The 22,348-nt window shown below is 40.2% G+C and overlaps 2 protein-coding genes across 5 annotated transcripts in view; one reads left to right on the top strand and one right to left on the bottom strand.

Annotated features, from left to right (window-relative positions):
* The window catches only part of ccdc146 (coiled-coil domain containing 146), a 56,321-nt gene extending 35,116 nt beyond the window's left edge, over positions 1–21,205 (bottom strand). The window contains exons 1-4 of one of the 4 annotated variants that reach the window (XM_005725245.1): positions 21,025–21,205; positions 20,046–20,239; positions 3,105–3,187; positions 1,227–1,442 (exon numbers count right to left, since the gene is read on the bottom strand). In XM_005725245.1, coding sequence (XP_005725302.1) covers positions 1,227–1,442; positions 3,105–3,187; positions 20,046–20,239; position 21,025 — 494 coding nt within the window. In that variant the 5' untranslated portion in view covers positions 21,026–21,205. Of the gene's footprint in view, positions 1–1,226; positions 1,443–3,104; positions 3,188–20,045; positions 20,240–20,394; positions 20,563–21,024 lie in introns of those variants that run through there. The other 3 variants (XM_005725246.1, XM_005725247.1, XM_005725248.1) reach the window with 3 other exon arrangements.
* fgl2a (fibrinogen-like 2a) lies at positions 8,412–19,733 on the top strand. The gene is made up of 5 exons (XM_005725244.2): positions 8,412–9,244; positions 9,916–10,120; positions 14,723–14,942; positions 17,444–17,614; positions 17,718–19,733. The coding sequence occupies exons 1-5, from the start codon at positions 8,669–8,671 to the stop codon at positions 18,031–18,033; spliced, it is 1,488 nt and encodes a 495-aa protein (XP_005725301.1). The 5' UTR covers positions 8,412–8,668; the 3' UTR covers positions 18,034–19,733.
* Positions 21,206–22,348: the final 1,143 nt, after the last annotated feature.

Here is a 22,348-nt window from a genome sequence, read left to right as displayed (position 1 = left end):
TCCACCACACAAAGTTATTTTTTGAAACTTAGAAACTCTTTAGATTTTTCAGAAAACTTTTTAATCAGTCAACTTTTATCCTTCAATGTAAGTTTAAGGTTTTCATTATTTTTTTTAGTAAGCTAATTTTCATATACATCTCAGATGCCCCTTTCTTGCTCTTTAATCATGCTGAATGTCTTTGCCTGGCATTTATTTTTAACATTGTTTTCAAGGATTAATGCTCATAATGTTTGGGAACCACCAGAGAGTGTTATCATGTTGCTTAGCAATGTTCCTCTAAACTCCCTTTTCCACTTGAAAAAAGTTGAGTTTGTGTACAGAGGAAGGGGAGATACTCGAGCGAGTCTGGTATTTTCCATTTCTATGGGTGTGTTTGACCTTTTGCACGAGCTGGACTGAGTGAGTGGTGAGGAGGAAAGCCTGTCATGAGAAGCCAGCAGGGTGAGAGTAAAATTGGTTGCGATAAGGACAGAGACTTATGGGTCTGAAAGAAAAGGATAAGAGACGAGGAACAGAAAGTACCAGACTGGTGTAAAAAAATAAATAAATAAAAAACACTAACAGTGTACAGAGCTCAGATGAGTAAACATCTTACATCCGGATTGAACACAAATCCACTTGAGGCTGGTATTTGTATCAGTAATTGCGTACATCAAGTTTTCACCATGCGGTAACACTGAGGAATGCAATAGAAATGATGTAAATGCAATAACGTTCAGTCCTAAAGCAATGTTTTTATTTCTATTAGTGTGGAAGTGCGCTGTTGGCCAAGCGCTGCACAAACACAGCACCGATTTGATTTGAGTGTGTTTGTGTCTTCTACTCTTTCACCTTCTAAATTCAATAAAAAGATGCTGCCTCATGTAGCTCACTTCAGTGTTTGGTCCCCAGTTACCTGGCTGTGTGCTACTGCGGGTGTGTGCAGTGTGTATGTGAGCACGCTTGTGTTTGTGTGCATCCTCCAGTCAGTTTGTGTGTCCACTTCTCTCTTCACCACTGCAGTTTCATTTCTGTGTTTTTCCTTTTACCCTCTTGCTTCCTACTAGTGTGTCACTATTTTGCGTAGGTGTGCATATGTAACTTCCTGTGTCTTTGTTTGATTCATTTGGCGTTTGATTCAATACCTGATTGAAAATTGAACGTGTAGCCTCGCTGATTGTAGTAACAGTGTGTGTAAATGAACACACACACACACACACACTCACACACACATATACACTCACCACTTTAGCTGGTGTTGTGCCTTATATTCTCTCTCCTCAGCTGCTTTTAGTTCATTGCATGCCTGAAGGAGCTGTTGCCTCAGTTCATTGACCTCACTTCCTGGTTCCTCAGAGGTGCTCTTCTCCTCTATCCTCTCCAACTCCACCTGAAACCTCTTCAACTCAGCCCGACACCTCTTTGCCTCTTCTAAAAGGTGGATTTCAGAATCCTGGGCACTGTTGTATGGAAGAGTGATTTAAATGTGTGGTTTTATTTTGTCATTAAACAGTAAATATCAGTTCAGTATCACATAATCTCCACGAGGCCATGCCAAGTTTTCTGCTGTCAGTTAATAATGCAGTTATTAATGCTGTTTGTTTTAAGCTAGCAAAATCCATTTAAATTCTAAACCTAGGTCCATAGTGCAGTGGTTTACATATTCACCTAATAAGCAAAATAGGCTCAGTTTGATCACAGGAGGAGACACAAATCCCTTTCAGGTTTGCATCAAGAAGGGTATCTGCCAAATCACAAAACGCAACCTGCTGTGCCGACTCTTTGTGAATAAGTGAGCTTTAAATCTATATAAACCTAATTGGTCTGATCAGAAATTATTATACACAATCATTTGTAAAGAGAATCCAGTGGAAAAAAAATAGGCGAACAGCTTCAGGCCTCAGTTAGCAGGCCTGTTAAAAGTTCATGACAGCACAATTAGAAGAAGACTGAACAAGCATGGCTTGTTTGGGAGGCTTGCCAGGAGGACACCATAGGCAGCATTGCTTAAGTTTGTAGAGCTCAATCTCAACAACAATCATAAGAATATAAGAACAATGCCCTTTGGACAGATGAGAACAAAATGTACAGAGCCACATTTGGAGAAAAGCATGAACTCATACCAACTATCAAGCATGGAGGTGGAGGGGTGATGATTTGTGCTTTTTGTGCAGCTACAGTACATAATACTGGACACCTTGTAGTTATTGAGTGGACCATGAACTCCTCTGTAAAAAAAACAAGGTTCTAGAGAAAAATTATTTGGCCGTTTGACAGCTAAAGCTTGGCTTAAACTGCTTAAACTGGGCCTGGGCAACAGGTCAACAATCTCAAGCCCCAGTCAAAGTCCAGACTTCAACATGACTAAAGTGCTGTGATGGGACCTTTAGAGAGCTATGCATAAATCAGTGCCTGAAGTAATTTTGTGAAGAACAGAGGGCCAAAATCCCTCCACAACGATGTAAGGGGCTGATAAAGTCATTGTGAAAATGACTGCTTCAAGTTATTACTGCTAAAGTTGGGTCTACAAGCTGTTAAATCCTGGGGCGTAATTAGTTTTGTCACTGATTTACTTTTAAGCTAATAAAGTTCAACATGCATAATCAGCTGTCCCAAGAAACTAAACTTAGAAATGTTTTAATTAGTGCTGTCAGCGTAAGTGGGTTAACGTGGATCACCCCGTGCGTTAACGAGCTAACTGCGCTAACACGTTGACGTCGTGCAGCGTTGCTGCGTTATGAGGTTATGGCGTTGACGTCATTTTAACGAGATTAACGCTGACAGCACTAGATTTAATCAGAACTAGTGTTCAAATCAGGATACAATAATAGTGGAAAAGAAATATGTCTTGAAGACTTTCTCTCACTGACAAGTGTTTCAGCCTATACAGCAGTTGTAGTGTCTGTAACCTCTTCACACTTCCTCACCTGCATTCTACAATTCTCTATTAACGTAAACAAAGCTGCTCTTCTCTTCTGAAAGTACATCGAAGATTTTAAAGGGTAAACAAGTGAAGCGTAACTGGATCTGACAAAGTGCTGGTTTTGCCCAAGGAAATGTCACTGTAGTCAAAAAATGATTCCAAAGTAGACCCAAAAAAAAACTTGGTTTATCAAACATACCTCTTCAAGGTATCATGGAGGAGCTTGTAAGTAGATTTCAGTTTGGCAGCTTTGGTCTGGCTGATTCTGCCCATTGACAACAACTAAAGAACACAAAAAGAATATTAGTTTAACATCATCATGAAATTAAGAATGAAGAAAGATATCGGAGCTACAACAGCATTTAGACTGTTCAGGCTCAAACCCTCCTGCTAGGGTTTGCCAGCTCAGCTGTCATTATCAGAGAAAATCTGGTTGCACCCAGAGCTGCCTGTTCAAAAGGACAAATTAATAGAATATCACATCCTGCAGAAACCTCTTGTCCCCATTCCCCCCAGATTCAATATCCAAAAAGGTAAAACTGCTAGGAAACAGAAAAACAGAACAAAAAACAAAACTTATGACCAGTAAGCAGTTTTCTTTAATATATCTTGTGACAAATTAAGTCCAAGAAGTTGAAAGCTAAATCAATAGATTCCATCTTCAAACATCAAAATAGTCCGAAATGAAACGAAAAAGAAAAAAACTGAGATCAACCACAACAAAGGGCAACCTCCCGATATCCGTAAAAGGATTCATCCCGAGTTGGGGTGAATAAACCTTTATCGCCGCAGCAGATATCAAAAAATCAGAACACTTTATCGAGATCAGTAAGAAAAATCAAACAAACATCAAACTATGGCCAATCTCAAAAGATCAAGAGCATTCACTGAAAATGGCCCATATATGATGATAACTACAAGCAATTGAAGACAATCAATCCTTGAATGATTAATAAAGGTTTAAGATAAAAAAAAAAATACACAGCTGTGAAACTTTGGAAACCAGCAAAACAAAACACAGCGCAGATGAAGATATCAGGTCAAGAGCACTGCGAAAGGGAAATAATCTGCAAGAGTTGTGAAATTTCTCTCCTCGCAAAGGGAGTTGTATGTGTGTGTGTGTGTGTAACGGTGATAGAAACAGAGGACAGGTGTTGTTCCGGGCTTATCTTTAGAGCCAGGTTGGTGGAGAGGAGGGAGTAATGAGGGATAGCCTTGTCTGTATCAAAGAGCTGCAGAACTGAGGATATCTCAGGTCGGACTGTGTAGCAAGTAATCTAACGGCAATGAACACACACAAACGTTCTGATCATATATATACACACGCACGTGGGCTGATATCTCACCTCGACTACAAACATTAGGGATAGGCGATTATGTTTTCAGATTCATCCTATTAAATTGTTTATCTGGCTATTGTCAAAATTGCTTGAAGTACCCAACCACGTTCCAAGGTCCGAAAGGACAAAGATATGAATGTTGTGAATGATTTAGATTAGGACTCTCTGGTTAGTATGATTTATTACAATGTTGTTTTTTTCTGTTGTTTTGAAAGGGGGTGGGGTCAGTCCCAAGGTCATATCAGTGTAACTACAACTCTGGCAGGTGGATCATCCCAAAATACGTCTTGAACTACTCTTTAATAATGACTTAATTGCGAAATTCAAACTAATTTACTTTTAAAAAAAAGGATCTGACGTTAAATTCTACACAGCCATTTGTGTTGTCAGCAGCACAGATGACACCAGTGATGGAACAAACATCCTGGCTGTAAACTGGGCATTTATCTGAGAGAAGCAGCCTGAGGCGCTTCCAGGCAGACTCTCTAATTCTGGTGCCAAGACTTATCTTGAGCAGCGGAGAGTACTGGAGGCTTTTAAGGGGTGGGTGCATGAGGCTCACATGTGGCAAAGCATCTCTGAAGTGAGGTAGAGACAATTACTGGAAGATATTTACTCAGGCATGAGGACGCACATCCAGTGGCTGTCCATCTTTCCCCCAACCTCCGCACACATACGCGAGCATGTGATCTGTGCTGCAGAACAGCAGGAAAATGTTCCAGGAATATGAGTGTGTAGTGCAGCAGGTATGTGGAGTGTGTAACAAAAAGACACTGTGGGCTTTAATACTCTGCACCCTCAGGGAGAAAAATAATGACAATAGCTACGAGGCAAAGCCATGAATTCCATGACATGATCTCTCGCTCTCTATTTCTACCGTCATCTCCTCATATCGACTGACTGAACTGGAGTGGAGCCTACGGCCAAGCTGGATCTCTTTGTCAGGAGAAGTTTTGTTCAGGAACATTTTCCTTCCTGGAGTGCCAGGTTTTAAACTTATTCTGTAGAAACATGACATCACTTCTGCAGAAGTAAGACATGTAACGAGGCAAAAAATGCTCCAGAATGAGTAAGAAAAAACAACTGCACATTTTGTGGTTATGAATCACATAAGAAATTGAAACCATAGCTATGTCCCAGAAACAAACAATCAGTGCCAAGTTCATGAACCCACAAAAAGAAGCCTCCAAGCATCCAGCCTCATGTAGTCACTGTGAGCCCTACAGAGTTCATGCTAATGGATTTCATTGCTTAATAATTTCTATAAGATGCTCCAGGAGGGAGGCTCATTCATGAGTAATGTTTGTGATGAAGTATGACTGCAATATTAATTATGACCATACAAAAACCACTGAAAATAACCACAGCACCATTTTTTCATTACATACAAAAGCAAGTGTATTGTTCATTTGCTGATTAAGAAAGGCGTCATGATCTGTTTACATATTTAAATAAACAATATAAACCCATTCATAAATCCATTATTGGCGACTTCATAGCAGTTTTGAAACACAAAAACCATGTGCAAGCTCATGGATGTCTGCAGTTTGGTTAGATTCATTCAGCTCCATTCCTACACATTTATTGTAATAGAGTGACAGACCGCTGTTTTAAGGGCTTCGGTTTTGGAGGTGAACTTCAAATTCGTTTTCTCTAGTGAAATCCTTTTGTAAAGAGTTTATAATATAGTGAGTGTTGTGTGTGTCTAGTAAAGTATAACCTAGTTATTGACATGGTCCAATTCTTCACTAGTGAGTGCAAGTGACAGCCCAATACAACTCAACACATCAAACCTCCACGGATAGCAGTTCACTCGCTTTCTTCAGCTGTCAGGAATATAAAACCTAACTCTTAAATCTAATTTCTGCTTTGACACTGTTGAATTATGCACTGGGCATACAAGCTAATGGTGTTTCACACAAATGCAAGCTTTGTTAGCCCGATAGCTAGCTGTTGTCTGCTTCACCAGATAAATAATAATAAATAAAAATGAATAAACTATGATTGTGTCTAATAAAAAAGTTTGGTCTCCTCTGTAGATGATAATTTGGTAATGTCATAAATTAGTGCGACTGCTCTTGCAATTTGGTGCTATAAATACACTTGAATTGAATTGTGTGCAGTCATCGTATCAAAGTTTCTAAAGTTTCGCCCTCACTAAGCGATCCAACGCTGTTACCATGGACCAACAAGTCCATGGTAACAGCGACCTATTACCATGGACAGGGTTGCATTGACAATCCAACACAATGGGCAGCACATTGAACATTTTATAAGTGGTCAGAAACTTGTAAATAACTCATGAAAGAATAAAGTTACGTTGAAACCAAGCACACCATTGTTTTTCTTGTGACATTACCAATAAGTTTGATGTGTCACATGGCCCTCTTCCTATTGAAAAAACAAAAGTTGTATCCAAGATGGCCGACTTCTAAATGGCCACCATGGTCACCACCCATCTTGAGGAGTTTGCCCCCTCACATATACTAATGTGCCACAAACAGGACTTTACCGGTAATATCACCAACCATTCCCATTTTATTACGGTGTATCCATATAAATGGCCCGCCCTGTACACAAAACTGAATAATAAAATGACAATGAAAATGACAATTTCTACTGAATCACTGTATTGCGACACCATCGTTATCATAGGGATGTATTATGGTAGGAGTGTATCTTAAGTTATTCTGTGATCACCACCACTACAGGAGACAAGGTAAAGTTTTCAATGAGAACATAAATACCTAAACATATTGCTGAAGTGCCAGCCAAGGCATTGTTCATTAAACTTAAGCCTTGCAAATTCCTGATTTTGTATTTTTAACATTTCTGTTTTCCTTCATTGAAAAACTAGACCTTCTTCCTGATGAATCATTAAGTGGGTAAAATAAAGAGCACCTTCAGTTAATCACATTCACCCTGACTGGAAGTGAAGCTACTTCAGTTAAAAAAAAGCTGTTTTGTTCTTAGTAAAATGTTGCACGTGTAACGTGCCTGCTGTTACATAAAACATGCTTTTCATTACCATATTTTTGCCACACTAGAGAAAAAGAATTGAACAGCTATTCCAAACATTTCCTGACATGACACATAAAAGCACTGTGTCAGAAATGCTCCAGACTCATAATCACCAGCAACTGAACACCAAAATAAATAACTAACTAACCGGTAGAAAGGTGGAAACAGAGTACTGGGGAAATCATAGAAATAGTTGTGCAACAATGAAAAACAAGTTTAAACCAAGCGCGCTGTCTGACTTTGAACATTGTGTAGGCAGGGGGACCTGCAGCTATCCAGTCATCGAACAAGCACTCAGGACAGGTACAAACAATTGGCTTTAGTAAGAAACGCTAAATATGAATATGTATTTGAATTTGTGTCCAAGGACAATCCAAAGGGCACCTTTAAGATATGGTTATAGAAGCTCTCTAGTGCCATGTCTTATTTGAACTGAAATGTTTTTCTTCATGTTAAGGTAGGTTTGTAGTCTGCAAGTGTATTATAGTGCAAAAATTTTATCTTATCACGACAGCGTATCAGTACACACTCAATATTCAGAAAATCTCAGCATTCAGGTGAAACTCATTTTATAAAAGTCTCTAATGAATGTTATGCTCAATTTGCAAGATCCCAAGCAGGCTCAGTAGGTGAAAGAAATCGCCAGCTTAAACAAACTGAAACAAACCTTTTCTCTGGTACTAAACCATATATATACAGGAATTGAGCCCATCCGGAGACAATTGAGAGACTTTAGCGCAGTGGATGTTATCAAGTGTTTTCAGTAAGGCTTTGGAATCTGAACCAGGTCAACGAGGGGTCTTTAAATGTTAAAAACTGTGGAAAAAAAACAGCATAAAAAAAAAAAAGAGCAGTGAGTGAATAGTTCCTGTGGACTGAGTCATTCTGCTCTTCGGGGAAATGAGCTGACTTGAGAATATGGCAGGATGGCAGCATGCATGGACTGCAGGCAAAGGACTCTGCCTCCTTCTCTATCTACCAACCACCACCAATCTTTTTTTTTTTTTTTACAGTGCTGTTGATATGGTGTTTTGCATTACGCAATAGTGCTGCCCCTCCCATCCTCTGAAAATCAGCACATTCCCTCTCTCACATCCCTTTCTCTACCTCTCTCTCCCTCCCTCCCTCCCTCACTTGTCCTGATATTAATGACACAGCTATCTGAGGCAGCGGCAGTTCCCCTGCGCTCTTTCCCTCCTGCAGACTGCACTCATACACATGCACACACTCTCTTACACCAAATAAGATACTGGACACACATCCACACACTTACACGGGACATCTGCAGGCACACACACATGCACACACATACAAAAACACTACTATACACTCCAAGTTCATATCAGAGGCAGCCACAGACGCTTTCTCTTTACACACACTTATTTAAAAATCTCACAGAAGGATGAGGACAATTGGACTTTGCGTTTGTGCTGGTCTGCTGCTTACAGGCACCTTATTACTCAGAATCAGCCAGGCAGCAGACTTTCCTGGTAACTCTCACCAGCGATGGGACTCTAGAGGATCCTACCATTTGGGATTTGAGTCTGGTACTCCCACTTCTTGCCCTGTCAAACTTAGACCTATGGGCCAGTGTGGGAGCTCTGGGGCAGAGGACGGGGAGGACTGCCCTTACCAGATCACTCTGCCTCCCCTCACCATCCAGCTGCCCAAGCAGTTCAGGCTGCTGGAGAAGACGATGAAGGAGCTGCAGAGCCTGAAGGAGGTAGTGAACAAGCTGAAAAGCGGGTGCCAGGAGTGCCGTGGGGCACGGGGCAGCGGAGTTTTTGGACACCAGCAGGCAGACCAGATCCCGATTCAGGGGGATGCCGGGGAAAAAGTGACGGGGCAGGAGGTGCAAGGTGGATCCAGCCAAGAGGAGAGGGGAGATGGGATGGTTCCTGGAGCTACTGTGGATGCCGCAAGACCGGGTTCAATTTTTGGGAAACCTGCTCCGAGCCAAAACATGCAGGAGATGCAGGTAAGAGGCAAAGTTAACACTTACAGGAAAAGATATAAGACTGAACCAAGGAATAAATCATTTACCTTACAAATACACTTGGTTGAGCTCAAATTTATCATTTATTCACCTTGATCTAAAATTGTTTTGGTATAGTTCAATACAGTGTGCATTTTCTGCTACATCTGTAGAGCACAGAGGTGTGTACAACATGTGAAATAGTAGCACTGCACCATTTCCTCTGTTTCCTCTGTTCCATTAAAACCCTGCAAATTGTCAGAAAGCCAGATCTTTAGCAGCTTTGTGAAAGTGTTAGGGGACACTGATATGAAGCGCGTTTCATGCTTCCAGTCAGATGCGCCCAGCTGGAATGCAAACTGACCAGATGTCAAAAGACACGCAAAGTCCTACCTGGCGCCACTCCGCCAGGGAAAATTTCTGGTACAATAAGCAGGGTGGGAAAATCGGAGTTAGACACCAGCCCAGTGACAGTAAATTTCTGCCGTCTGGTAAGCTTATTGACTCTCACAGCCACTTTGGCAGACAGCCAATCGTAACGCAGACTTTGTTTCCATTCTAAAATTCAAATTGGCTGGTGAAACAATGAAGGAGGCTGGTGACTTTGGTAATCTGCCTGCTTTGTAGTGCGTGCCAAAAATAATTTCCTTCACGCTTGCTCTGGCCTTTCTCAGGTGAAGCTGAATAGGATGTCAGCCAGCCTGCGCAATGCCAGGAACCAAATCTCAGCTCTGCAGGGTCGACTGGAGGGAATCAACCTCCTTAACATGGAGAATGTGCAGGCTATAGTGGACAGGCGGGTGGAGAACATCACCGGAGTGGTCAACAAGCTCAGCTCCAGCTGTACCACCGAATGTCCAGTCCAGACTGGCCCTCAGTGTAAGCTTGCTTTTATTAAGATAATTAATAATAATAATAATAATATTCTCTACATTGTTATACTTACCCTCCATTCCTTTGGTCCTGTTATTTTTCATCTGATCTTGTGATCTGCCCTCTCCATCTTCCCAGTGACAAGGGCTTTCAGTTAAAAGAGAATGTGTTTTTCTGTTATGTTTTATTCTGTTGTATCTTTGCCATTTCATGTTTCGCCCCCCCTTTTCTCTTCTGTTCTTCTCATACATTTTTGTAATCCTTCTGAGCATGATCAAGAGTGCACTTTTCAATTTTTTATTTCCTAAAAAAAAAGATGTTATTATTGTAATAAAACTCTGTTGGTTAAATAAGTTTAGCAGTTCAGGGTTGCAGGGGGATATATTTTCTGGCATAGGCTGTATTCAATCATTCCTGAGTGGATATTATAATCAACTTCAAAAATAATCAGAGTCAGGGTGTTTACTTTCACCCAACAAGACCTTTCTTCCTTGGAAATGAAAAGTGAAATCTATGTTGCCAGTGTCCTTGTCAACCACACTCACTGGTCTGTTGCAACATGTCTCCTCCATTACTGATATGAAGAATATTATATATTTAGGTGTAGTCTAGATTTGAGAAATGGAATTTTCCATCATCTTAATGCGTACCAAAAGGTTACTGTATTCATTACATTACTGGAGTGGAGTGGCTGGTTCAGAGTAGCCAGTGCACAAAGCTATTTCACTCTGTCCATTTAAGTTGAGCACATACTGCACTGGAGTGAAGCAATAGAACTTGGTTCAAAGTGAGAATTCACTTTAACTCTTACATAACTAACCGAAGTGACCCCTCACTACTCTCCATACGCACAAACTCAAAAAGGGAAGGCAGAAAAAGACCCACACTTGAAAGTAGGAATGCACACATAGTGAAACTCTGGGCCGATACACATCGACAGTGAAATGCTTTAAAGTGTAACAGCATCACGCTATCTTTGAACAATTAGCCAGCATGAAATTGATTCGAGCAAAATAGATGAATATCACTGACACCAGTAGATGCTGTTGTACTTGGAGATATCAGCCAACAAACCAACACTAGCTGATATCGATATTTTGCAGATTAATCTGTGCTTCCCTGCTTGGAAGTTTTATGACCGTTTAAACGAGCCTCGAATATTGTATCTAGAAACAGTGGGGGTTGCAGACTAGCTAAGCAAAACAAATACCCCACTTTACATTGATGTAAAAGCTATTTTGGATGCGAGCACAGTAGAAATGCAGGGCACTTTCAGAAAGCAAATACTATCCAGTACTTCACTATGAATGTTACACTATATTGGGGCTTTTATGTAGAAAACAGATGTGAGCTTATTTCTAAGCAGATTAGCTGGAACAGTGGTGTGAAGGGAATCCCATCCCTTTCTCTTCTGTTTGCTTCTCCAACTTGCTTCTTTCTCCATCAAACCTGATCATTTTCCCCCTCCCTTATGCATTTATCCTCAAAGCATCTATACCCTCTCCTCATTTTTCCTCTATTTCATATTTCTTTTTCTATTGCCCTACCTCTTACTGTCTCCCCCTCTTTAATTCTCTTTCCTAGTCCCTTCTCTCTGCTTCCCTCCCTGCCTCCTTCTGGAGGTCATGCTCTTGGATGCTCATTACTGCATAAAAAGACAAGCGCTCATTATCTCTTGCCAATACCACAAGTAATAATGAAGGCGGCTTTCCTGACACTACAGTAGTCCCGGATGGCACCCAGGGTCAGTAGCACTTGTCTTTCTACATCTATCTGCTTTGTTCAGGTCAAGAACTGGATAAGCATCCGACTTCAGCTCAGGAGACCGTGCCTAATGGTGTCTGAATTCCATCCAAATGTAGCAGAAAAGAAACAGCTGCTGTTACTGAGGAAAGTGACCAATACGTTGTGTTAGGTTGTTTCACAAGATCACTCAAATTAGAAATCGCGATAAAAAGTTACTCCAAAAGTTGCTAAATGAACATCTTTTAGAATTTTTCTTGTCTTAAAACTTTCAAACCAGATGCTGATCATGTTCCTCTGCGAGCTCCTAATGGGCAGAGTAAAACAGACTTTCACTGATAAGAGTTTCCTGGTTATTTACCACAATGTCAAAAGTGTTTAGTGAAGCAAAAAATAAACTATCTAGCATTTTAACTAAAGCTACATAAGGCATTTCTGGTGGGTTAAAAAATTGCTGTAGGCCTTTTACACAAACTGCACTGACAAATTTTAAAAAATGCCAACTTTGTGAGGACCGTAACCATCATTTAACCCAATGTAGAATTGCAATTTCACCATTAATAGGGAGTAAAACTACATTTGTCAAGATGCTGTTATCACTCTAAGTGCTCTAAGCGTTCATTTTCGCTCATTTTGCCAATTTCCATTTTTGCAACGAGCACTGATCTTCACTTTCACTCCTGCAGGAAGCATAGAAATTCATGTCCCTGTTCAGCTACATTAACTCAATCATACAAAATGAGAATAGATGTTCAGTCCTCCATCAAGAACTGCTCGTTTGGAAATTTGGTGTCGGGCAACTTCATAAGGGAAGCACAGTTTTTTTTTTTAAGTTTCTTTCCATCAAAACTGAAGTAGTATAAGCAGTAGTATGCTATCGCTTTCGATACACATTTCCTCAGTTGACATGAGGCATACTTCTTGATAATAATTGTCTTCCTTTTATGAGAATCTCTTGTGTGGTCTGAAGTCAAACAGGCAAAGCGCCAACAGTCAAATCAGTCTGTCAAAATGTCATTTATAAAAAGCATGTCAGTCAATATGGCGTGGGACTCATCAGCCTATGTCAGTCGACTTGCCAGTCAAACAAGTGAGTAAGAAAGAAGAAGAATGGGGAAACTTTGGTAAAATTGTTTGAACTTTCCCCTCAGAGCAAAACAACATATGAGTCATGTTCCAGTGCTTTGTCTGACTTCTCACTGCTGTGGGATTTGCGGGGAAAAGTCATGACATAGGCTAAAATTGCTGCTTCGATGAGTTTACAGGGCCTTCGTTGTCAAGGTTAGAATAGTAATGTGGGTACCAGTCAGGCTTTTACCTCACGCTGTTTCTCTGCTGTCCACAAACAACAACTCAGAAATGAGTACATCCCCTAGCGGGCTTTGTCCTTTTACTGTAAACATACACTGTTTTGGGATCATTTTCAGAAATGACACATATCACTTTCCTTGTCCCAGACCAATTAGCTATTAATTTTCCTCAACAGTCACATAGACAGCCCATCAGCCAAGAGTTTTTCAGGAACGAGTAAGTGGCTGATATTAGAGTTATTTAGGTCAGGCACATTGCCAGAGGTACTGAGATGGAGATCACTCTTGTCTGTCTCGGGACACTGACTGCCCAGTCAGATAGATGGGGACAAATAGAAAAGAAGATGTAAAGTGGCGACACTGCAGTCAGATGCTGAAAGTGAGTGTGACACTGAAATAATTTACGGGTCAATTCTTTTGTTGCCAAATGCCGACCGAGCTGTTAAGGTGACAAGGATACATTTCAACCTTGCGATCGACTCCCATATGGAGTGATTTACCATCTGCAGCTATTTTGCACTTGAAGCATTCAAGTGTAATGTTGTCAGAAAACGAAGTTGCTTATTTAGTGAGCAAAATAAATGTTTGTGCTCCATCTGCTAGTTCAGTTCCTTTTAAAATAGAAATACAAGTATCCACAGCAACATGCATTTTTCATTCTACAAACACTATTCACTCCCTACACCTGTTTTCCTTCCTATACCAGTACTACTGCTGGGGTATGAGCACTGCCTACCCCAGCACTATTATAATCTACTGCACCTCTAGAGAGATTAAGGACTATGAGAACATTGTATCATCAATGGAGCGCATCTAACACTCAAAAGGAGTCCAACATGCTGCCTGCCCAGTGTCAGGACAATTTAGACCCAAGGTGCCAGTGTGCATGGAGGGGGTATGGCTCTCTAATCCAGTTTTACACTTTCCCACGTTTTAACAAGACTGTTCCATTCACTTCCAAAATCCTAACTGACAGGAGTCTTTGGACCTTGGTTTTGGATTGATTCGGTAGCCTGCAATGCGACACAAGGGATGGGAGGAAAAGGTAGACGAATAAGTGGCCAGGTAAAAAAAAAAGTGCTCAGAATGCATTGAAGGTATACAAAATGGACCTGTGTTGTAGCACGTGGGGAGATTAGAGGAATTTATCCCCTGGCAGAGGCTGTTTCTTCAATGGTTCTAAATACTATATTTCAGATAAGCATGGATATATTGTGAAATACATATTTCACAATCAGCTTGTTTTTAATGTTATTTTATACATAATAAATGGTTAGGGGAAGATGTCTGACAGGCAAAAAGAATGTGGTGAAGGGGTGTTTTTGTGTTTGAATGCATTCCTCTTAAATGAAGGCAGGGATGAGAAATTCCACACTGGATTTCCTACTAACCTATCTCATTTTCTTTTCTCCAGCCTTCCTCAGCCTCAGGGCCTGTTTCTATTACTGTCTCAGGGAACAATGCCAGACCAAAGTGAAAATATTACTGAATATCATCCAGTAACATCTGCTTATAACTACTCTCCCTTCTCTCTTTCTCACTGCCACCCATGCAGTCATCTTAGCCCCTCGGGACTGTTCAGACTACAATGTGCTGGAAGTGAGGAGGAACGGTATATATCGTGTGACACCTGACGCTCGCAATGGGACGTTTGAGGTATTCTGTGACATGGAGTCCTTCGGAGGTGGCTGGACTGTGATACAGCAACGCCTCAATGGGTCCGTCAGCTTCAACCGCACCTGGGCTGAGTATAAGAAAGGCTTTGGGAACCTCAGGTTAGTTATTTTCTTTACCCCTCCTCCCCCACAATTGGGCATTCCTCTGATAATTTACGACAAAGCATGCTCAGCATATCCAGGATATCTTTTCCTTATCTTGCTTCACTTATTCAAACATCAGCAATCAGCCCAAGCAGCCACGCAACGGTGGTTCTGAACTGCATAAGTAAACCCAGAGCTTTCCAATATATGAACGCATTCACTCAAATTAGTGTTTAGATGTGTATATACTACAGTGGTTGCCTTATTCTTTCACCTGGAGGCCTAGATGTCTGAGAGCCATGTTCCCCAACAATATATTAAGGCTAATAGAACAATAAAATGGTTTCAAAATGGCCTGCAGTGAAGGAAAAAGAAAATGAAGGAACAACGTTGCTTTTAAAAATCTAGATTTATTACTGAGATTCATCGAGTAAAGAAAAAGATCCTAGATGCCTAGATCCTTTTGAAAAACCTTTAGGCCCTCTTACTATCTGTGCACCAAGGTCTAAGCGATCCTCCAGGAATGGTGATCCTGTTTTCCAAGGATCTGATTGGTCAGTAGATGGTGATTTCATACATGTGGACCTCTTATCTTGACCATAACCTGTTGTGGAGCAGGTTAGGTCTGCAGCAGAAGTTACCATGGTGATAGTAAGACTCAAACTGCTTTTGCAATACTGAAAACACAGGGTTAAACTCGAAGTTACCAGACGTTAAGCCCAAAAACTGCTTCTTAGTACAGGAATCTGTCCAGTTATTGTTTACAGTCTGAATCTGAATGTGTATAAACCTTTTAAAAAGCCAATAAAAGGCTTAATCCATACACTTTTCCCATAGAAATAGCATTAGCTGTCAGAAGCAACAGATAAAAGAAACAAAAACATCCCCTTTTGAAAGACATTCTTAGAATAACAAAATTTGCCACGCATCATGTGTATCAGTGAAGCCTTAAGCTAGTGAGAGCAAGGTTCTTTGTTCACAGAGAAGCTTCAAAGTTTACGCTGCCAGCTTGCAACCAAACTCCTTACATAATGTATCTGGTTGCAAATGCAACGACTGACACTGAAAACTCTTTTTAATGTCATGTGACATAGTGACATTAAGCAGGTCCAGCCAAGGTTGGACAACTTTTTTCATTAGCATGCATTGTTATATGTCAAGCCTGTATCATTTTAAGTCAGCACTACATACTACTGCATTAAGTCAAACTCAACTATTTTCTGGACCCTCATTACACTAGAGCCTACCACATGTTCATCTAACTAGCTGCAAGCTATACATTTTGAAAGAATACACAAAAACAAACAGTTTGTTCAATGTATTTATTTTTTTGTCCTGCTAGTAGGAAATTGTTCATCTATACTGTTCTTTTACCAGTGAATTAGAGCTCATTTAATGTCATGTGCTACAGAATACTTTTACCAAAACCTGAGAGAGTCTAATCCCTCAGTACTTAGGAGCTAATGATGCACACCTGTTCTCTATATCACTGTTTGTTCAACACCTGTTTTCATTATCAGTGATTGATTATCATGCATAAAACTAAGGGGAAGTATAGAGATATTTAAAAAAGATCAGAACTTTTTCCTGTGTGTTTTGGTCTTTGGTCCACATGATAACACTGTGAGTCTGCCATATTTTGTAGTGCTGTTGTATGTACAGGAAGGACTGTTATACCCAAAGTATTCAAAGTGGAAAACCCAAGTGCTGCATTCCATCATGCATTGCGTTGAAGTAAAAGAGACAGAGTAAAGAAACAAAAGAAAGCAGAACACTAAATAAACTGCCACAAAGTATTTAGATTCATCAACTTGAGGAATTACACTCTGTTCAATGCACTTATCAGAAATATGCACGTTATTAGTCACTTATCTAACCGATGTTGATCTATTCTGCTCTAACTGTGTGACAGCGTTGATGTAACAAGACAGAGAAAATGAGGCAAATATTATCAGAAGCCATTTTTCCATTTTGTTATTGGGCTCGCTATTTAGCTTTCTACGTAAAACTCCTTATACAGGGAGTAGAGAGTAGTGAATGATCATAAGTACAAAAACAACATTTTTGGCTCATAAGGCCAACAAGAGTTTATGGCTTTGAGGTCAGGGTAATGCTGCCTGTTGGTTTGGCATGCTCTTAAACCCCATTCATTTCATTTTTATCTTTTTGTGCAGACTTATTTACTTAGCAAATGAAGGAGAAAAGGCACCGTTTTCAAAAGAAGACTCAAGTTACATGTGGACTAGGCCTTAGGGAAATGATGACCACAGTAGATGATCTGACCCCATTTCAACTGATCATAAAGTTGCAGATATAAAACAACGTTCTAAGCATGTCTGAATATCCAGCATTAAACTCCCACTAAAAGAATGTCTCCTCTCCTCCTCTCCTGTTTTCCTCTATTGGAGTACACATGCATTTTGCTAAAAAAAAACAACTATTGAAATTCTAACCCAGTATGTGAGCTTTATATATATATATCAGCATACCTCATTTTGTTCCTTTCTATCCTGCAGAGGTGAGTTCTGGCTGGGCAATGACCATATCCATTTGCTGACAAAAGCAAAGGATATGATTCTGCGTATCGAGCTAGAGGACTTTGAGGGTGTCCGGGAATATGCAAAGTATGATCAGTTCTATGTGGCCAATGAGTACCTACGCTACCGTCTGTCTGTCAGTGGATACAGGTACAGGGTTCACTTCTGCACATGCAATATTTCTCACTCTCAGTTGCTGCTAGAACACCTTAAACTGGAACAGCACACCTTATATATCAATGTCTCATTACAGTGGGACGGCTGGGAACGCCCTCAGTTTCAACAAGCACTTCAACCACGACCAGAAGTTCTTCTCCACACCCGACCGCGACAACGACATGTACCCCTCTGGGAACTGCGGCGGCTACTACAGCTCCGGCTGGTGGTTTGACGCCTGCATGTCTGCCAACCTCAACGGGAAGTACTATCACAAGAGATACAAGGGAGTCAGGAACGGGATCTTCTGGGGAACGTGGCACAACATGTCGACCGAGTACTACCCCACCAACTACAGGCAGGCTTTTAAAACTGTCAAAATGATGATACGGCCCAAGAACTATGGTCCTTAAAAGGACAGGTAAATATTGGTGAGTGCAGTCATGCAGGCAAAGACAAAGAAAATGGAAGAGCAAGTACATAAGGACTCATACACACATACACTCACTAGTAGTCATGCATTTACACATTTACACATGCGTACGTGTGCACCGATAGGACTATAAGTAGTTTGGTGCATTAATGATAACAATAATTGTGAAAATTTTAAGTGTGCTATTACTTTTCCACTCTAGTGAGTGTGGCCTTCAAAATGTTGGATTAAAATGATGATAATAAAGGACAATGGACTATGAACAATGATGGACTAATAAAATTCTTTTTTCTTTTTTTTTTTTTTTTTAAAACCTCCCATGCAGTGTAGGCCAGCCTCCTACGTGGGCCATAACATTAAATTGAGGGTTACCAGAAGAGATTTTTTCACTGGTCTTTGACATTTTTTTTTCTCTTTCTGTCCTGCTGCCTCCTGCCATAAACCCAGCATAGAAACACAGCACAGCACATACTAGTAGTAAAAACTAATGAGCTATCACTTTCTCTGCTGTAAATGATTTTGTAATTAACAGCAGCCACCCAAGTGAGGTATACGAGAGCTGATGATACAGTTTTGAGTGGGTCCGATAATCATTACGAAAGACTTCAAGCTGGAGAGTCAAACTGTTAGAAAAATGACAGTCAGTAATAAATGTATAGCTTTACTTGGCCCTTCTCTGGCATTTATCTCACTGCTCTCGGGCAGCTTGCCGATTTATCATTACCCCATACCACAGAAGACATCCCAGTATAAATACGCAGCATCCAATAAATTTCTAGTGAGTCATGTATGTGTGTGCATTCTGCATTATTGATGTTTAACTAGAGTCTTCTTGAGAGCAGCCACGAAGCAGGACATTGCAGTGAGGGAAAAAAATGTGTTTCCAAGCTTTGGATGCACCGAATTACTGCACACTTCTCTATGCCATAATCTGTAAAATCCTCTTCTTGTACAATACTGCTATCTAATGTTAGGAAACTGTATAGCACCATTTATTTCATTTTATACACACTGTAAATGGGAAGGATTGGGGAAAGAAATGCTTCACTATGAGGATGTGTACAGTATTTATTTTACTTTGAGAGGTATGATAGCTTTTATATGATACAATGGTCATGCAGTACAGAGTCTAATGATTGATGACATTTGAGTAATGACAAGGACTAGGCATAATTGTGATCATTCATAGTAAATATCTGCGTAAAATTGGAATTCTTTGTGTGTATCAGATTGATCTTTTCTATCATTCATATTCAGCTGTTGTGCCAATAGATATGCAATTTTTATATTGGGGGGAAAAAATTAAATTAATATTCCATGGCTGTGTTGCACATTTCAATGTTCGGTCGGTTTAAAATCCTTTTCATGCCTGCTCCACTTGTGTACTGGAATCGCCTTTCAAACGAATGTATACAAAAAATGTATACAAGTTTCGCATGAGTGTCTTTGAAAGTGTCTGCCGTCTAGTGTCCGAGGCTGAATGAGGCTTGTAAAAATGCAGGATGAGGTGCTGCATGCCCATAACAAATGGGTTTATGAGGTGTTGAACCAATAAAGCCACTAAATAAAAGGCAGATTTCATATTGGCTTCGCAGAAGATGATAAAACTGTGGGACTGTGACTTTACTGTCTGTTTACTGTCTGTGATGATAAAGTTAATAAAAGTGTTGTGCTCATTCACAGGATGACTCCTAAATATTCACTTTTTTTCACACTTAATGTTTATGACAAACACTTTAACGCACATTATGTATGTGCAATACTTTGTTATCAGAAATTAAACTGCAAAAGAATGGAGGAAATAATAGTCCTGAACATTAGCCTTGTGCAAATACATGCATCTATATCATATCTGATACTATTTTCTTTTCTTTTGAATCATGGCAGTTAAATCTGCCACTATGACTATCAAATAGGGATGTTTGTCTTTCTGCAAACAATTTAAAAATGCCATTCACAAAATAACAACATAACAATGCACATGATTGTTACCTCATCTAAACACTGGGAGGCAGGACCAGCAGAGACCACAATGGAGGCTAAGGGCTGCTTTTCTGGGAGTGAAGCATCGGGTGCAACGGCCACTAGAGGGGTGTCCTCCTCCATTCCCTTATCCTCATCTTGCTCTTCCACTTCAACTTCTGCACTCTGAGGCCTGCATTCTGTCTCCTGCTGGGATGGATTCACTAGTGATTGGATCAAAACATAATAATATTTAGGACAGAAACACACTAAACAAACATTAGTATCCTACAGGCTGCGTGGGACAGGAATCCGAAAATATGTAAATATTTGTTGCACACAGTTTCAACATTTAATGGCCTTCCCTATGCTTGCTTACCAATAAATAAAACATAAGACTAAAAGTGGGCAGCACAGCGGTGCAGTGGCTAGCACTGTTGTCTCACAGTGGCCTGTCCAGGGTGTACCCCGCCTCTTGCCCTATGATAGCTGCCATCGGCTCCAGCCCCCCCTCCACACTCCGAGAAGGATCAGCGGAAGAGGGTGGATGGATGATTAGAAGTTTTGTATGTGCGGAACACACCGAATTAGATATGCAAAAGCCTGCTTTTATTCTGAAGGATTACGCTTCCGCCGGTGAACAGCGGAAATCAAAATCAATCAATATTCTTTTTAAACGTAGATCCCACAAAGTAATTCGTGAGCACTGTCCTAAACATATTCAGAAAATTTTAAGATCATGTATATTATTAGACCTGTAAACGTCACACGGAAAGCGTACCTTTTCGAAAAACGCAAAAAGACCAAATTATGACAGCTTATCGGCTATAACTGGTGCTAAGCGGCTCCAGCTTAGTTTCTGCTTCTAAATTCTGCTAAGGCACACGAGAAGGCCATAAAAATAGAAAAAAAAATGGGCTAATGTGATACGAAAAGGTGTATACAACATAACAATACAGCACAAGTGTACAACAAGTGTGTTGTTCATTTAAAGCATGCAGAAACTTACTTATTAGCCAGTTTACTTGCTGTGTCCGGTTTTTTGGTGTTTGTTAGATAAACAAGGAAACACATTCCTTATTGTTATATCTCTGGAGTCTTCGCAGGCCTTAAATTTTTTTTTTTTTTAATAATTTCACAGCCAATCTCAGCAAAACCCAATCACCGACTTTTCACTTTCCTGGTGTGTTGTGGTTACCATAACAACGACGCTATACGTCCACCTTAACATAAGGAGAAAGCCTTGAATTATTTCACCTTCACTGAAAAGTAATGCGCAAGCTATGGTTATTTTTTCTACTTATACCGTTTTCTCCTGTTTTGTTAATACACAAAAATCCCAACGGACTTCATTCAATCCGACAATTAAAAACAAAAAACAAAACTTATTTTACACTTGCAGCGCATGTCCTGCAGATGGCGTTAAATTACAGGTTAATTACCCTTTTTTTTTTTTAATCTCTAGCGCTTTATCGTCATGTGTAATAAAATTGGCTCCATGGAACAACATCAGTGGCCAGCTGGCTGAACACCCTGAACTGGTGAGTGTTGAAAACCTTAAAATGATATCCAGGGTGAAAGATGGCAGACATTCAAAGTCATTGTTCTCCTGTGTTGTTGAAAAAATTTTCCCACAGTGGACTGTGGGAGGTGGCATGACCCATAACTTATTCCCGGCAACAGCTGCTGAGATGTGTTGTCTCAGCAGTATATGTATGTGTGTGTGCATGCTGGTATGTGATCCGTTCAAGATGTCCCATTAGGAAAGGATGTGATATTACTAGAAAAGTTGTGAGTTTACTAGCACCAGGAAAGAGAAACCTTATTGGACTTAATTTCTTTAGGGCTTGGCAATCCTCAAACATTTGTTATTTGTTGAATTTTATTTTACACTTACTTGGCATGTCCAATATGTCTATTGGCTACACACACACAAACACCACAAAAAAACAAAAACCAACTCATCTTCTAAGTGTGAGTTCTTTTTTTTTTTGCAGTCATGTGCATTCGCAATGCCATGTGTGCACCCAGTGGAGATGCAGATTCATAAATCAAAGCCCTGACAACACACACATATACTTTATTAGGTAAATGTTGCTAGTAGGGTTGGACATAATAATTGCTTTCAGATTCAATGCTGGAAACATTCCTTTAGAGATTTTGGTCCATATTCACATGATAGCATTATGTACATGCTGCAGATTTGTGGGCTACACATCCATAATGCTAATCTCTCAAATCTCAAAGGTGCTCTATTTGATTGAGATCTGGTGACTGTGAAGACCATTCGAGTACAGCGAACTTATTGTCATGTTCAAGGCCCCAGTTTAAAA

Source organism: Pundamilia nyererei, unplaced genomic scaffold (assembly GCF_000239375.1).
Source record: "Pundamilia nyererei isolate P.nyererei 1_Seehausen unplaced genomic scaffold, PunNye1.0 scaffold00014, whole genome shotgun sequence".
In the NCBI taxonomy this organism is placed as follows: Eukaryota; Metazoa; Chordata; class Actinopteri; order Cichliformes; family Cichlidae; genus Pundamilia; species Pundamilia nyererei.
Note: the sequence above shows the minus strand (reverse complement) of the source record. Positions and strands in the feature narration are given on the sequence as shown.

Coding starts and splice junctions, on each gene's coding strand:
- fgl2a (XM_005725244.2), top strand. CDS start 8,669: ATGAGGACAATTGGACTTTGCGTTTGTGCTGGTCTGCTGCTTACAGGC. Junction 10,121..14,722: donor AGTCCAGACTGGCCCTCAGT/GTAAGCTTGCTT, acceptor CCACCCATGCAG/TCATCTTAGCCCCTCGGGAC. Junction 17,615..17,717: donor CTGTCTGTCAGTGGATACAG/GTACAGGGTTCA, acceptor GTCTCATTACAG/TGGGACGGCTGGGAACGCCC.